Below are 18,551 nucleotides of genomic sequence, written 5' to 3'. Positions count from 1 at the left end.
GAAATTAATTGGCCAACTGATATATATATAAAAAAAAATTAGCCGGGCATGGTGGCGCATGCCTGTAGTCCCAGCTACCCGGGAGGCTGAGGCAGAAGGATCACTGGAGCCCAGGAGTTTGAGGTTGCTGTGAGCTAGGCTGACGCCACGGCACTCACTCTAGCCTGGGCAACAAAGCGAGACTCTGTCTCAAAAAAAAAAAAAAAAAAAATACTTTCTTGCTAAAAAAAAAAAAAAAATAACTAAAACTCCAGGAGATAAGTAAAAAGGAGCAGAGAGACAGAAAAACATAAGTGAAGAAAAAATGTCTCAGAATTTCCAAATTTGATGAAAACAATAAACAGGTAAATAGCCACAGCAGAAGAGACATGAAAGAAAACTGTATCATGAACATCATAATGAAATTGCTTAAAACCAGTGATCAAGAGAAAAACCTTAAAAGCAGCCAGAAAAAAAAAACAACTTTACACAGAGAAGAACAAAAGTAAGAACAGTAGTCTTCTTGCTGGAAATCATAAGATAACCACTTAACGTCCATTAGAATGGCAAAATTTAAAAGTCCAAATTTAATACATTGACTACTATTTGAGTTATATTTAACTCAGGCTAGTTTTGAGCCCGGTGCCTTGTGAAGCAAAACTCTATAGTTGGTTTGCGAAAATCTTGTTGATGTTCTTATTCTTACAATTAACACTAACAATTTAATCCTAAAAACATGGATTGCATTGCATATAACTCACCCACAGAAAACAATAAAAAATAACAAATTAGAAAGCACAGTTTTAATAAAATATCATAGCCCCAGGGAAAAATTTTTTTTTCCCCTAGTGCGGCAGTCAGTGTGTTAACAACTGTTGGAGATGATGTGAAATAACAGCTACTCAGTGTGCCGGTACAGCTGTTTCAGAATAAAATGTGGCATTATCTTGGAAAGATGAAGATACCCATACCACATGACCAAGCAATATCACGCCTAAATAGACAATGTTCACAGCAGCATCATTTGCAACAGTGAAAACAAAACAAACACAAAACCCAAATGTCCATCAACAGAAGAATAATTTGTGGCATATTCATGTAACACTATATAGCAATAAAAAATGAATGGCTCTCAAAAAATGCTACATTGGAAAAGAAAGTCACAGAAGTAAACATATATTATGCCATATATAAAATTCAAAAACATACAAAATTAAGATTTCATTTAGGGATACATATGTTGTAAAACTATAATAACAATGACAAACACAAAATGCAGAATAATTACTTGAGAGGGAGACAGCCCATAGTGGACTTCTAAAATGTAGGTAATAGTCTATTTCTTAAGCTGGCTGATGGGTACACAGATATTTACATTTATTATTCTTTATACTTTATTTATACATGTTTATATATTTTTTGTAGTATGAAATACTTCATTTAAAAAAGAGTGAAAATGTGACTTAAAAATGAAGACTACCATTTATATATAACAATAAAATTAATGTGAAAAATGTATACAAAGAAAATGTTCAATTCTTTATCTTTCAGTGCCCTATACAATCAGTATTAATCTAAAAGGGCCATATCCTAGTATGAGAAAAATAACAAGCACAGCCTTTAACTGTTTTGACACAAAATCTGAACACCTGCTTTCCTGGTACTCTAAGTCAGACAAGGGTGAGTATGTCAGCCACTCATTTCTGCCTCTTATCTTTCATCTGTACTTAGATTTTTCTTTATCTTTGGATTTCTTTGGACTTCTGCTTCGGTCTCGTTTTTTACTCCTTTCTCTTTCATAAGGATCTGTTTGGTATTTGGATTTGTGACTATTACTGTAGTGGCCATCCCGTTCTCGAGATCGGCTACGGCTTCGGTTCTGAGGCCGGCCTCTCTTTTCACTCTTTTGTTTCTCCCAACAGCTTTCTTCTTCCTCATAGTGACCAAACCCCATTTCTCTGTAGATATCCTGTCAAAGGAACGGAGAGTTACAGATGAATCAGTAAAATAATCATTTTGTGGGCATTGCTACCTAATGAAACTTTAGCTGTTGTAACTGCTCAGATTTGAACACTACCACTAACGCCAATAATCTTATAAATTATAAAGCACGCTGGGTGCAGTAGCTCACAACTGAATCCCAGCACTTTGGGAGGCTGAGGCAGGAGAACCACTTAAAGCCTGGAGTTCAAAACCAGCCTGGGCAACATAGCAAGACCCTGCCTCTACAAAAATAAAAATAAAAACAATTAGCCAGGCATGGTGGCGAGCAACTGTAGTCCCAGCTACTCAGGAGGCTGATATAGGAGGATCGCTTGAGCCCAAGAGTTCAAGGCTGCAGTGAGCTATGATTGTGCCACTGCACTCCAGCTTGGGTAACAGAGTAAGACCCTCTCTCTAATTAATTAAATTTTCAAAATAAAATAAATTACAAAGCAAAAAACAGCTGGGCATGGTGGCACGAGTCTGTAGTCCCAGCTACTCGGGAGGCTGAGGTGGGAGGATCCCTTGAGGCAAGCCTGGATTAACAAGCAAGACCCAATTTTTAAAAAGTTAAAAAGAGAAAAAATAATTCAGAAAGAGATTTAACCAGTTTTCTTAATAATCTCATTGCTTTGTATCTACTATTTCAGCTAAATTGAAAGATCAGATCCCAAAACACTGAAATTAGAAAAAGTCTTTAGAGCAATGTTATAATACCAAAAATTCTGATTATGTATAGTCAGATTTCCACCTCCCCTTTCTCTAATTCTCCAAAATGTGGTCCCATCATTGATCTGCAATGAAATGAAACTACTAACTCCCCATAAGAATGCTAAAAGAAGACATCATTTAAATAACATAGCAGGAAGAGGTCTTAGATAAGTCAACCAGTCTTAAATGCAATATTGTATACTTTCATCCGGGCAATTAATTTTCAAAATGTTTTATTATATTTTATAACAGCCCCTCTCCAGATCTTCAAATAAATTTTCCATGTTTAGATTAGGCTGATATGTTTTTGTTAAAATTATTATTTATATATATCTTAAAAATCAGTTAAGAAACACTGGAATAATTCATTGCCTCAAAGACAACAAAGAGGTACATTTAATTCTATTCTTAATAATTAAATAGCAGTAGTAACTTTCCCATATGGAAGAGGGCTAGTTAATGGCAATAATTCTATTTCTGTTTGTGCCCTATCCCTAATTAAAACAAGAATCTCAGCACATGGCTAAAATCTTAAAGAGACCAGAGTCAATGCACTTTTAAGAGATAGTTTGTAAAATTCAACTTTCTCAAAAGATAGCCCAAAGGAAAGGCAAAATTCTAAGGACTGAATTCTCAAGGGTCCCAACTCTATCACCATAGACATTATTATAGACATAAATGTCAAAGCTTAAAATCCAGTCATGGATACCCATGGTTAAGAATTGGATTTTAGGTCTTTGTCCCAATAGAGGCCACTGTATCAGTGCTCTGGGACTTAGACCCTAGCTTGAGCTAGTCAATAAAACTCCTTTTGATGAAAAAAAAAAAAAAAAAAAAAAAAAAAAAAAAAGAATTGGGTTTTAGGCCGGGCGCTGTGGCTCACGCCTGTAATCCTAGCTCTTGGGAGGCCGAGGCGGGCGGATTGCTCAAGGTCAGGAGTTCAAAACCAGCCTGAGCAAGAGCGAGACCCCGTCTCTACTATAAATAGAAAGAAATTAATTGGCCAACTGATATATATATAAAAAATTAGCCGGGCATGGTGGCGCATGCCTGTAGTCCCAGCTACCCGGGAGGCTGAGGCAGAAGGATCACTCGAGCCCAGGAGTTTGAGGTTGCTGTGAGCAAGGCTGACGCCACGGCACTCACTCTAGCCTGGGCAACAAAGTGAGACTCTGTCTCAAAAAAAAAAAAAAAATTGGGTTTTAAGCAAATGGTTAATTGTCTAGATAACTATACCTTACACTTGGCATAGAGTTTGCAGTATGTGAAAACAGATCCAAAATGACTGTTATAATCACTGTGTTTGTGGAATACAATATTATAAAATGATTCATGATTTTCCACACAATCCTAATAGTTCTTGTCATTCTGTAAGAGTTCATGAAGTAGAAAAATCCTTTACCATCTACTTTCTAGCAAAATATGACATTCCTAGATAAAAGAATTTTTTATACTTCCTGTAACACATGCAAAATATAAATATCTGTGTACTATTATATCTGTATACCTAGTACTTATTTCTGTATTGGTTGAGACAATAAACATAAAATGCAGAGACTATCAGCCAATGTATTAAATATAACTCCATATAATCCTCAGCATATTATTTTATAAATAGGTACTTAAATGCTTTGAGTATTTAAAATAAAAGAGAAATATATTTCCAAATGACATCACATAAAAAAGATTAAAAATATATCAAATGAAAGAAATAAAAGGCTATATAACAATTAATTCTTTGAAAAAATTAAGGAAGAAGAAAATGTGAATTGGACTGAAACTTTAAAATCATTCCTACTTGGAGCAGTTTTCAAAGCTATATAATAAGCTTTGAAGTCAGGCAGATCTGGGTTCAAACAGTCTTTGCCATTTAGGAGATATGTCAAAGAAGAAGTACTCTTGAGGTTAGATTTATCAGGGAAGGTTTCTGGAGATAATTATTTAATTGCTCAGTAATGACATACAAAATTCAAAAGAGGGTGTGGGGTACAGAATAATGAAAATAACTCCAACACCTGACTGAATCAAAATAAATGTTAAAGTTCTAGCTCTCCCACTAAACTATAAAGGCCTAAGGACCTGTGGGATCACCACCTTCATATTTAAAGTGAGGGAAATGAATTAGATAAGTTCTAAGTCCTTTCCAGAATGGACTTTAAACAATTCTATTATTTTATACATTTAAGACATAGATGATTAAACTACCATGTGGCCAAAACGGAAAGAAAAACACCAAAAACACAAAATGGCCAACTTAAAGCAATCAACTTAACCTAGCAATGACTTGATGTAAAGTAATCAAAAAGTCTAATCTAACTAAAAGCTATACTTGTTCAGGTTTCTGGGACTAAATAAAAGATTTAGTTAAATCTAAATCATTAAAATAATATTAAGGCATTGAAATGACAGTAAAAATAGAGTCCCAAATTATAAGAATAAAAACACTATGAAAACCCCAGTGGAGGACTGATTACTAGTATGAATACTTCTCAGCTAGGCAACTCCCGCTGAATACTCATTTCCTGTAACCCCAGTAAAACCCAAACCTCAACAACACAAACCATCTTTGGAATTAAGACATGAGGTGGAAAAATTAAGCAGAGAAGTTTTCGAATTGAATAGTATGACTGTCACTCAATAAAAAACAAAGAATATGAAGAAGTAAGTTAAAACATTCTTAGGAAACCAAACTCACCAAGCAAATACCAACAAATAGGAAAATTTTAGCTAGATCTCAAATTAACCTAGTACTGAAAAGTTCCCTTCAATAATTGCCTTTTTAAGGCTGAAATAAAAAGAAAATAATCAGAATACAAAAAAATTGCGGTCCACTGAAATCTTAAATACTGATGCTGAATTTTATTAGAAAGAGAAAATTAATGTAGCTATATTATTAAATCAAAGTATAAAAGAAAAAAACATTTACTTTAATACATTTTGAGGGGAGAAATAAATTTAAGAGATTTATTCAGAAATTAATAATTTCATAAGTTTCTGATTGCCTTAAAATTCTGTTAAAAAATATTAATACTGACAGCGTTCCCCCCAAAACTTGATGCTTTTAACTCCATACCAAAAGAGAAGGATATTTGCTACTGTAAGGTTTTAAGTAATCAAATAGAATCAAAAAGATCCACAAAAGGGCAGAGGGGAGAGTGAGAGACAGACTTATAACACAGCTAGTCTCCGAACTCTTTTAGACCTCCAATTATCTCAAATGCACCAATGTTTATTTCAGGTTTAAATTCACTGAAGATTCCATGTATAAGTGCAGGATGAGAAGGATGTATAGCTAAAAGCAGATGGGGGAGGGGAGAATTAAGAGTTTTTAGCAGAAAACATACTAAATATTCACAGAAATGTGATATAGCCACCATTAAAAAAAGATTGGGGTTATCTTAGACTGAAGTAGTAAAGAAATTAAGAGGGAAGAGAGGTTCCTGTTATATCACATTGGAATATTACACTATGGGACAAATTTTACTAAAATGACAATGAGATTTAGGAAAGAAAACCGACAGGAATATATCCCAGGTGAGAAGAGCAGCAGTAGAGTAGTTAGGAGTCCATGTCTGAGTTTAAACTGTAGCTCCATTACTTATTAGCTGTGTAAAATTATGGGCAAATAACTTTATCTTTTTTGTTTTCACTTTCTTTGTTGTGCAAAGCTGATAAAGGAATCAACCTCACATTTTAAGGACAAAAAAATGTTAGCTACTACCTACTACTTTTATTTAAAGGCACAAAGATATAACTTAAAAACTGGGAGTTGGGCAGGAATGATGGCAATCTTTAAACAACTAAAGGGCTATGAAAAAAAAAAAGATTATTCCTCTGTTGGACTATAAGCAGGAACAAGAAGTAGGAACCAATGCTACCTAGGAAACAGAGAACTAAGATATATACATTTGCTGAAATTTTTAAAAAAATGAATAATCAACTGTAACACACACAAAATAGTTATCTACAAAGGGAAGGAGGAAGGGACAAGGATAGAAGCTAGGTTCTCTGTACCATTTTGTAGATTTTACTTCAGAAACAGTTTTTAAAACTATAAAACAAAAAGTTTTAAAGCAATCAAACACTGAAAATAATTTAATTGAAATATGAATCTAGTTAATGGATACCCACAGAAACTATTCCAAGTAACTCTAAAACATAGTAATTTGACTACAATAGTAAAAAATTTTTTAAAAAGCTATAATAATAATAGCCAGTGCATAAAGCGTTTGCATATATATGTGTATATACATATATATATATGTATATATATTTTCACTTAATCCTAACAATATGCCTGTGAAGTATTATCTTAGTTTCACAAAAGAGGAAACTATGGCTCAGAAAGTTAAGTAAATTGTTAAGGTCACTTCACTGACTAGCAGTGTGTAGAAATGTAAACCTAGTTCTATTGACAGCAAGTCCTTTATTTTTGCCTATGCATACTTCACTTCTCTCTTTCTGTCTCTGCTTGACATTCTCACTATCTTGAGTCCCTTCATTCTCACCTTAGCCTACTGAAATCCTTCTCATCCACCAGATCCTAGCTCAACAGTCTCCCTGTAGTAAAACAAAAGCAAGGGGCTGTGATGTAATCTGCTTTTTATTTAACTGAGTGACAAAACACAGGTTGGAAATGATTTCTTCTTTTTACAATCAATTTTCTTTGGAGATTTTTTTTTTTTTTTTGAGATAGAGTCTCACTCTGTTGCCCAGGCTAGAGTGCCATGGCATCAGCCTAGCTCACAGCAACCTCCAACTCCTGGGCTCAAGTGATCCTCCTGCCTCAGCCTCCTGAGTGGCTGGGACTACAGGCATGCACCACCATGCCCAGCTAATTTTTTCTATATATTTTTAGTTGGTCAATTAATTTCTTTCTATTTTTAGTAGAGAAGTAGTCTTGCTCTTGCTCAGGCTGGTTTTGAACTCCTGACCTTGAGCAATCCTCCCGCCTCAGCCTCACAGAGTGCTGGGATTATAGGCGTGAGCCACCATCCGGCTGGGGATTCTTTTATTGTTTTTAAAAATATGCTGTTCAGGAGAGCTTATAGGATGATCAAGAGAATTATTAGTGTTTTTATTTCTTATATACAATATGGAAGGGCATAAATGTTTTAGATGCCATAAAACCTCAAGAGCTGTACTACATATAACATTTGGTGATAAGCAGATAAATGAGAAGAACTTTTCAGCATAATCATACTTGTTTTTTAATTGGAATGAGTATCCACAGGTATGGAAATCACTCTTGCTTCACAACGTGGAAGTTTATGACACAGATACATTAAGTTACTTCAAAAACAATCTTTTATAATTGGTGACATATATTTTTGAAAATTAGTCCAGTACCCCAGTGTAAACCCCAGTGTAACCATTCTACATTTTAGAGTTGTAAATATCTCTATCTCTGTTCAGAGCTATCCATTACCTCCTAAATTACACCATTAAGATATAATTTACTGGGAGGCTGAGGCGGGCGAATTGCTCAAGGTCAGGAGTTCGAAACCAGCCTGAATAAGAGCGAGACCCCCATCTCCACTATAAATAGAAAGAAATTAATTGGCCAACTAATATATACAGAAAAAATTAGCCGGGCATGGTGGCGCATGCCTGTCGTCCCAGCTACTCGGGAGGCTGAGGCAGCAAGATCGCTTGAGCCCAGGAGTCTGAGGTTGCTGTGAGCGAGGCCGACGCCACGGCACTCACTCTAGCCTGGACGACAAAGCCAGACTCTGTCTCAAAAAAAAAAAAAAAAAAAAAAAGATATAATTTACAAAGGGTAAAATGTTTATTTCTCCACATCTAAGTCTGGACATGAGAAGTACCTGGTTGGTATTTTTGATTGGCATGTAGTCTTCATCTTCTTTTTCTTCAGAGCAGTGACGGGTTTTCTTCTTGTGTTTTTTACTTGTGTGTGAGTGACTTGATTTTGAGTCTTCTGCCTGCTCATCTAGTATAAGATCGTATTTTGCACTGCAACAGTTAGTTAAGGACAAATATAAGAAATAACACTGGTAAGACATCAAATAGAAGAATCTGGTAAACAAAGGAGGTCATAAAAGGAGATCATAAAGCTAAAGGTAACTTTTTAAAGCAAAAGCATCTAAAAAGCATAGAGTACATTTTTAAAATAAAAATGATATTTTCTTTCATCACATAGTCAGGAAAGATGAAAAGGACACTGATCTTGAACAATTAACAACTAGTAGGCAAAAAATATAGAGGGGAAAATAAAACTACATCCACAAACGAAAATATAAGTAGCATAAAAATTAAGGAAACACATTTGTCAATAATGAAAAAATTTAAACTTAAAAAATGAGGTAAATCTTTAACTGGAAAAAATTAAGATATCATAAACTCCAATGCCAGAGAAGCATATAAGATAACAAATAGGTGCATTCATATGACTCTCCCTTTAGTTCAATCCTATTGTTATTTACATTCTATTAAGAATTTATTAAAAAATTTAAATAAGTTAAATGAACAAAGACATACATAATAGGATTATTTTTAATGCGATAAAGTGGGAACAACAAAATATCTAGTAATAAAGATATACTTAAATGCATTATATTAATAGTACTTCAACATGTATAATATTATATAGGAGGTTACTAACAATGACAAATGCTATGAGAAAACCTGGAAAGGTATTTATGAAAACTAAAAGTGAAAAGAGCTTGAAGCAAAAACTGCATATACCATACAAGTAGAACTTTACAAAAGATAAAAGCTTAAAAGGAAAAAGGAGACATAAAAAGTATCATTTGTCTAGGTGATATAACTATGAGAGAATCTTTTTAAAATTTCACATAAATGTGTTATAAAAATTTTAATGCTTTAATTCACAGATAACTGTTTTCTCTAATATACTGTCTCAAAATAAGAGAAAATATAAAATGATTACAACCTCCGCTGAAAATAATCTCAACTTTTCTAAGATGGATTTTGAGGAAGGCTGGCACGAGCTAGAATAATGGTTTTCAGAAAGCAAGCTATGAGGAAGTCCAACAGGCAGAGCTATTCTAGTTGCACGTGGGACTGCAATAAATGCAGACACACTTCCCTTAGAGTCTCAAGTCACAGTGCCACTGATCAATGCTTTCCTCAGGGATGTCTCACTTCTACAGAAGATCAAATAAGAAAACACTGTCCTTTCTAGCTTCCCACAAGATGGCTAAAGAGGGTTAGCCAGCCATACCATCCTATTATGATTCCATTATCTCCAACTGCTTTTCTCCTTTACATTATACTATGCCACATTGTTTCCAGACTATTTTTTTTTCCTGGAGACAGGGTCTTGCTCTGTCACCCAGGCTGCTAGGCTGGAGTATAGTGGTGTCATCATAGCTCATTGCAGCAACCTCCAACTCTTGGGCTTGAGTGATCCTCCTGCCTCAGCCTTCTAAGTAGCTGGACTACTGGTATGCACCACCATGCATGATTAATTTTTCTATTTTTTGTAGAGATGGGGTCCTGCTCTTGCTCAGGCTGGTCTCAAACTTCTGACCTCAAGCAAACCTCCCACCTTGGCTTTCCAAGGTGCTAGAATTACAGATGTGAGCCACTGCACCCAGCCCCAGCCTATCTATCTTCTGGATCTTCTCTTTCAGACACAAACTCAATATCCCTTGCATATGATTTGATCTAAATATGTGCTCTGCAGATGCTGTTTCCTCTGTCCAAATTTCTTTAGAGCAGTGTTTTTGATCTGAAGATCATAATCCAGCAAGGAATACAAAATCCATTTAGCGGGTCACAAATATAATTTTTAAAATATAGAATAGAGTGCATGATATCTAATATTATTTTATAAAATTTTGTTTCAATTGTGTGTGCACATGTTAATGATTGTACTGTGACTACTGGGTTAAAATATAAACTGTATTTCTTAAATGATAGATAACAGTTAAAGAAAATAGCATCCTACCTCAGCCCTCCTCTCTCCCACATTTGAGTCACAGCTTTAAGAACACTTCTTTTAGTTTTACTTGCCCGCCCTCTATTATAAGTCCCACATCCCACAAATGTTCTTTTTTGTAATACTCTAGACATTTTTAATTAATAGTAATTATTTAATGTCTGTTCTTCCCCCCTACTCCAACAATAAAATGTAAGCTCCAATGGGCAGGGACTGAGTAAACTGGGTATGTAACAGATGTTAATGAAGAATTTGTTGTACACTGAAAGCCCTGACTTCAGCACTAAACAGTGTATCTGTGTAACAAAAACATTTGTATCCTCTTAATATCTTGAAATAAAAAGAAAAAAAGAATTTGCTGATTACATGTTATGCCACCAAGACACTTGGCCAATTTCATGCCTAAGGTCTAGTTAGTTGGGTCATGTTAAAGAAACTTTCCTTCTTATTAATAATCTATATTTATAGTAATTTCTCTTTCTCTCAAGACTCATAAGGTATATCCCACCATCCCCTTTTTAATTGACTTAAAACAACTTATCTATACATTAGACTATCCCCTAAAACCTCCTCCCTTGCCATAAGTAACAAAATAACATATAATATGAATAAGAAAGAGAGAATCTTACAATTATAAACCTGTGTTCTAGCTGTCCTTCTATTATTCTACCTAAAATTATAAATGCGTCACTAAAATGAAATTTATCAGTTACCAAGAACATAAAAATTATACCACTGGGTCAGACTCATGAATTTCTTCTTTCTTGCTCCAAATACCATTAATCACTTGAGAATGATTAACAGTGGTTTGTACCAAGATATGCCTGTCTTCTACATCAACTTCAAAAAACTAGAAGCTATACTGTTCAATATGGGCATATGTGATGGTTTAACTGAAATTAAATAAAATTTAAAATTCAATTCCTCAGTCCATCTTACATTCTCGATAGCTATATGAGTAACCATACTGGGCAGTGGAGATATAGTACATTTCTATCATTGCAGAAAATTCTATTAATACTACTAAACCAGAGATTTTTTTCCTCAAACATGCCTAGTTTCCTTTCTTAATCCTTAGTAATCTACTCTCTTGAATTTAAAACATTTTCATGCTATGTATTCATTCTTTTCAGCCTGAACTACCTCTAGAGAAAAAAAGATGCCTCCCTGTACTTCGTGCTCTACAATTATACTTCTTTTGTTTCCTTTTTTTTGAGAAAGGGTCTAGACCAGGTTGGAGCACAATAGTATTAATATAGCTCACTGCAACCTTGACCTCCTGGGCTCTAGTGATCCTTGTGCCTCAGTCTCCTGAGTACCTGGGACTACATGTGTATGCCACCAAGCCCAACTACTGTGTTTCCCCGAAAATAAGACCTACCCATAAAATAAGCCCTAGCAGGATTTCTAAGCATTTGCGCAATATAAGCCCTACCCCGAAAATAAGATCTAGTGATTATAAGACCTAGTGATGGGCGTGGCTAAGCAGTGTATCTGCACAACCCATGCATTTCGTTGCAGAGCAGTAAAGAAGATGAGCAGCCCTTATCATCTGCCCTTTCCCCTTCTCATCTGCCCTATCTTGACAGCTACTATCCCAGAGGTGACCAGAAAGGTGCGAGCTTTATTGCTCGACATGAGAGATTGGGGCCAGTGGTTCTAAAGGAAATAGAGTCCCAAGAAATTCAGGATGGAATTCAGGGTTTGGAGAGTTATGATGATATTCCAGAAGACGACGACTTAACTATATTTGACTAAATGTTGATTGATGTACTGTTCTTAAAAAAAACAATACATCCCCTGAAAATAAGCCCTAGGGTGTCTTCCTGAGGAAAAATAAATATAAGACCCTGTCTTATTTTTGGGGAAACACGGTAATTGTTTTAATATTTTTTGCAGAGACAGAGTCTCACTATGTTTCCAGGCTGGTCTGGAACTCCTGGCCTTAAGCAATCCTTCTGCCTCAACCTCCCATGGTGTTGGGATTACAGGTGTGAGCCACTGCCGTGCCCAGCCTGTACTTCCTTTTATTTGTCCTACACACTCCCCTTCTTCTAGCTGCAGTTATTAGTGGTTAGCCTAAATTTAATTTCAAAGATTTGGTAAATAATCTCAAGTGTATTCCATCGATACCTTTTATGATTTTGAGCTTTCAATCCTCTGTTCTCTAAAGTTCATCTTTTTGGACCAAATCTCAGCTTTTGTTTGGTCTGTCTGAATGTGAAAGACTCTCCTCATGCTGATTTTGTCAGTACCCTTCAGACTTTATCCAGCTCTGACACTTCACAATACTTTATGCATTGCAGACAGTCAACACACCTTAAAACATGAATATACAACAGTTCAATCTGATTTTCATCTTTCTTTGATGAATACTTAGAAATGTCTATATAGCATGGGGGGAAAAAACCCTGAAATACCAACAGAAACAAGGAAACAAAGACACCATTCACCAGAAAGAATCACAAAAGAAATCACCTTTGCAAAGTGTGGAGTGATAGATTTATAATAGGAAAAATCACTGAACAAATTAAAATGACATAATAGAAACAGTATGTTTCATTGCTTTTTACTTGTCTCAACCTAAAACTTGGAAGAATCTGAGTTAAATGGGCAAGTCTATGAACTTCTTTTTAATACTATAAAAGTCAACTCTTGCATTTGATAGGAGCCCAGTATGTTTGTGAAACAACAATGTACTGTGCAGAAAGTAATCTAATCTTGTAACAGAGAACTACAGGATTTTGTTATCCAGATAAGGAAGTTAAACATATTATAAAAGAATAAGTTAGTACAACGGATTTAGCTTAGCAGTAATAACAATTCTTACCCAAAGATCTTCTGAGAATATGGTAAGCATTTAACCTAAGAGTAGGAAGGTAAAAGAATTAGGCTTATTTCTTTCAACTCTAACTTTCTCCATACATTAGAGTACAATGAAAAAGAGTATACTTAAGACCTTGAAAAGAGATAATGACAAACTATTGAAAAGAGGTAACGATAAACTAAGTTATTACTTCACAAACAACTTCAGGAACCTTGTCTTCTATAGCCTTCATGACTTTCTATAACATATCACACAGTACTATATACACATAATGCATGGTCAATACATATTGACTAACTGATTCTTTTTAAGGATACTCCTGTTTGGGCTTTACTTTATCTTTCAGAACCAAATTAGATGGTTTATCCTGTTCTTTTTCATATTCCTTGAAATCACTCTTAGTGTATTTCCCACCTGTTTATTAAGAAAAGAAAAAAAGAGCTTAGTATGAAAAATCACCTAATTAATCAAAAACAATAATTATTTCATAAAAGGCATAAGAGCTATTTACAAACGGTAACATATTGAGACACAGAAAAAGGGTGAGAAGTGAACAAAAGAAACATAGTAATTCAATCTCCAAACACTAATTTAACTGAAATCAGATATCCATCTAGGTAGCTATATGCTGCCACCTAATGAAATATGTGAATATTACATCATGAAACTTTCAAATAAAATGTACACAAATAATGCAGTATTTAAGTAGAGCCACTGAGTCCATGAGAGCATTAAGTTCAATGGAAAATCGAGGATTTGGGACCTGAGTTTAAGATCTGAAAGACTTAACAAGTTTGAAGAAGTAACGCCTTAAAAATCCTTTAATCATCTGACAAAAGAAGATATTATGCTGCCAAATCGCAACAAAGCACTAAGCAGATAGGAGACAGCAGGATATGTGTAGAAGTTCACTGAAGAGGTGTGAGAGGATAGAGTTAGTGAAAGCACCAAAGAGAGACAAACACTCTGCCTTTAAATTCTGGCTTAGGGGCACTTTTATTCTTCCCGAGTGCCAAAAGTCCCTTTGGGAAAACAAAATACGATCTACTGTCACATCCTGACAAGCCTACAGCAGCAGAACCAGAAAGGAAGAGCATTTATGCAGCCTCTCTACTCAAGCCTAGTCTGCTACCAGATGAGGATTCAGTTCCTACCCATGTCCCAGACCTGCTGACTAACCTGCCTCTCTGGAAGGCTTCCTACAGAAGGATCTTAGATTAAATGTACAAGTAAAGCAAACTGGAGGAACACAGAGAGATGTTTTGATTATGAATCCTGTATACTCTTTGATTGTTAAGGTTTTAAAGGACAAGGGAACTAGGAATGAAAAAGGGGGGTAAATATCAAAGATAACATGAATCTACTTGGTAATTCTAGACACTATGGAAACAAAAATGGCCAGCAGACAATTTTTCATATAAATGTGAGACAGACTATTCCAAGAGTTAAAATAACTGATAACAGTAACAAACAGGCATCATTTTATAACTGAAAAAGTATTTGCCATGTGCCTGCCATTAGGAGTCTCACTATGGATGAGATAGTTGTGGTATAATAGAAAGGGCAACATTAAAGTGAGAGGTTCTGGATTCAAACCTTGACTCTAGGCTGGGTGCGGTGGCTCACGCCTGTAATCCTAGCACTCTGGGAGGCTGAGGCGGGATGATTGCTCAAGGTCAGGAGTTCGAGACCAGCCTGAACAAGAGCAAGACCCCCGTCTCTACTAAAAATAGAAAGAAATTAGCTGAGCAACTAAAAATATATAGAAAAAATTAGCTGGGCATGGTGGCACATGCCTATAGTCAGTCCCAGCTACTTGGGAGGCTAAGGCAGTAGGATTGCTTGAGCCCAGGAGTTTGAAGTTGCTGTGAGCTAGGCTGATGCCACGGCACTCTAGCCCAGGCAACAAAGTGAGACTCTGTTTAAAAAAAAAAAAAACAAAAAAACACTGCATCAAAAATCCTTATTATTTCGGCATACTTTAAGTTTGGTATGCTACCAGGAATTTGTTTGACATATATGTGTCAAATGCCATATATACACAGATAGTACATAGAAGAGTAAAAATCAGAAACACCTGAATGTCCATTATAATAGGACTAGTTTAATAAATTATGACATATACATTCAATAGAATATTGAGCAGCCACTGAAATGAATAAATTGGCATTTTATACACTGATATGGACCTTTTCAATTTTGCATCATATGACAGCTAAAATAAACCTAAAAAAACCTTTTTTAAGTTTTGCATCTAAAAGAATCAAACTACCATAAAGTCATAACAACAAATTTGGAAACACATCCTGTCTGCACTGGATAACTGCAAGTAATTTATAATACATTCAAACATAGAAAATATAGATATTGTTCATCAGTTTAAAATACACATATATGCACTCTACTTCAGACTCTAGACAGCAGCTTTGTAAAATCACAAATGGCAGGAGTTACATTAATTAAGATTTCTCCTAATTAACAACACCAAGTCAAAGGCTATATACACAAGCATGCAAAGCAGAACAGAAACAAAGGAAGATAAACCAACATACCTTTTCCTTTCCATTTAACCTTTGCAACAGACTGGCTAAAATCCACATGTATTCTTCTGTCATCTATAAGTACATTGTCCATTTTGAAGAATGCTTTCTCACAATCTTCTTCCTGAAAGTAATTATAAAATCTCAAGCATAAATCTTTACAGAAAAGATTTCTGTAGCTAGGATACTGAAAATACAAAAGGTTTGTTGTTACTAAAATTAATACTTGAATACTTACTACACACCAGATACTTTAAATGCTCTTTATCTATAACCTCAATTAACTCTGATAACAACCTCATGGGTACTATCTAGTATTATCCCATTTTCTCAATGAGAAAAACAAAAGTTTAGAGAGGTACAGAAGTTGTCAAAGGTCACAGAGTTGGCAAGAGTCAGAGTGAAGATTTCAAGGCAGTCTGATCAAAATGGATGTACATAAAGTTACTGATAATGTTATATAAGTGCGCATTAGTCCAAGCTACATAAAGAAATAGCATAGCACAGCAGCTAAACTCAACAGGAGCAGTCAGAGATATACCTAAGTTCAAATACCAGCTATGATACTAACTAAGCGTGTGATTTCTGAACAAGTCATATTATTACTATGTGTCTCGTTTTACTTATTTGGAAAAGGAGGATCTTACACAGGATAAAAATGTGAGGATTAAATGCAAGAAAGGTAACATAATGCCTGGTTTAAAGTACATATTTGAACAACATGAGCTATCATCAATATTACAGATCTAGAAGGGACCATCTAATCCAATATCCAAGTTTTATTTCTAAGGAATGTAAGATAGAAGGGTTAAATAACCTGTCAAATGTATCAGGTCATTAAATATGCAATGTCCGATTTTGAATAGAAAGTATAGTTTATATCTCAAAAAGAAGCAATACAATTAATCAAACTGTGCGCTTAAACTATCAACACAGTTTTACCATCTTAACGGTAGCTTATTTACGCCAGCAGCAAAGCAGCCTGGAGAGTCAGTGGAGATTAAATTATAAAAGGCATTTTCCACAGCTTGTTGACAATTGAATATTTTTCCTGGAAAGAAGTGGTAGTCAGTTGGCACAAGGTCTGGTGAATACCACGGGTGACAGAAAGTTTCCAAGTCCAGCCTTTGTAGTTTGAGCAATGTTGTTTGTGCTACATGTGGTCAAGCATTGTCTTGTGAGAGGACTGATTGGTCTGTTTGTATTGATCAATCTTGGCTGCTAATTCACAAGCATCCTCATCATTTCATCCAGTTGGTTGCAGTAGACATCTGTTGTAATCAATTGACCAGGTTTCATGAAGCTACAGTGGATAACACCAGCACTGGACCACCAGACACCACTAACTTTTTTTGATGAATATCCAGTTTTGGACTGTTGTTTTGGCACATCATCTTTATCCAACCATTGTGCCAAACACTTGTGATTATCAAAAAGAATCCATTTTTCATCACGTGTAACAATATGGTGTAGAAATAGCTCACCTTTATGTTGTGACTGCAAAGAAAGGCAAGCTTCAAGATGATTTCTCTTCTGATGCTCCTTTAATTCACGTAGAACCCATCTATACAGCTTCTTTACCTTGCTGATTTGTTTCAAACGGTCCAGTGTTGTTGTAATAGTAACATCAAACGTGCTGCTAATTCACACATAGGTTGAGATGGATTCGCTACCACTACAGCTTTCAGCACATTATCCACCTTGGTCTCAGGTCACATGTGGCTCATTTTGAAGATTAAAATCTCCAGAACAGAATTTCTCAATCCACTGACATGCTGTGTATTCATCAGCCACATCCTTCCCAAACACATCGTTCATATTTCGAGCTGTGCTGCATTAGTTCCATGATGGAACTTATATTTGAAAACAACAAAATTTTTGACTTATCCATGGTTTCATAAAAATAGCTTTAAAAAAAAATTTGAAAGATAATCATAAGCCAAAAAGCGTGTTTTCTTTTTTTCTGTGTGCGAGACAAGTGTAAAAAGCGTGTGTTTCAAACATTGAGGATGTATCTTCACAATAAAAATAAAACAAGAAGCATCAAAGTGAAATGTCAGAGTTTTTCCTGTCAATCTTAGTACTTAAGAAAATCAGACATTTCATATTTAATAACCTAATACAGTATCTGGCTAGTAACAGAGCTTGGATAATGCCTAGAGATCTTAACAGTTCTCTATTACTTAATTATATCTCCACTTAAGTAACACTGAAAAATCATTAAGAGTCTGTGAAGGACTTTACATAAGACTTGGAAAGTTCTAAACATATATTCATGCACACTGTACCTGAACCTAAAGTAAAGCTACATACAGTAACATCAACAGGTGCTCAATTTATCCCCTATTTGAATATAATAAAGTTAATTGTCTTGGGTGCCTAAGAGGTAATCCTAGAAATCAGAAAAACGTTCTGTATTTTTCACATTTTAATGTCATATAAAAAGAAAATAAATACCAAACTTAATATATATGTATTAAGACACACCTTTTCAAATTCAATAAAAGCATAACAGAGGGACTCTCCTGTCTTCCAATCTCGGATAACTTCACAACTGAAAAAAAGTTTTTAAAAGTGACTTAAAAAA

The 18,551-nt window shown here is 35.1% G+C and overlaps 1 protein-coding gene across 1 annotated transcript in view; it reads right to left on the bottom strand.

Annotated features, from left to right (window-relative positions):
- Window positions 1-753: 753 nt before the first annotated feature.
- The window catches only part of PPIL4 (peptidylprolyl isomerase like 4), a 33,225-nt gene continuing 15,427 nt past the window's right edge, over window positions 754-18,551 (bottom strand). The window contains exons 9-13 of the mRNA XM_076002875.1: window positions 18,452-18,518; window positions 15,977-16,088; window positions 13,742-13,838; window positions 8,499-8,646; window positions 754-1,948 (exon numbers count right to left, since the gene is read on the bottom strand). Of these exons, the coding sequence (XP_075858990.1) occupies window positions 1,697-1,948; window positions 8,499-8,646; window positions 13,742-13,838; window positions 15,977-16,088; window positions 18,452-18,518 (676 nt within the window). The 3' untranslated portion in view covers window positions 754-1,696. The remainder of the gene's footprint in view (window positions 1,949-8,498; window positions 8,647-13,741; window positions 13,839-15,976; window positions 16,089-18,451; window positions 18,519-18,551) is intronic.

Source organism: Microcebus murinus, chromosome 5 (genome assembly GCF_040939455.1).
Source record: "Microcebus murinus isolate Inina chromosome 5, M.murinus_Inina_mat1.0, whole genome shotgun sequence".
Taxonomy (NCBI): domain Eukaryota; kingdom Metazoa; phylum Chordata; class Mammalia; order Primates; family Cheirogaleidae; genus Microcebus; species Microcebus murinus.
This window is presented reverse-complemented; position numbering and strand designations above follow the sequence as displayed.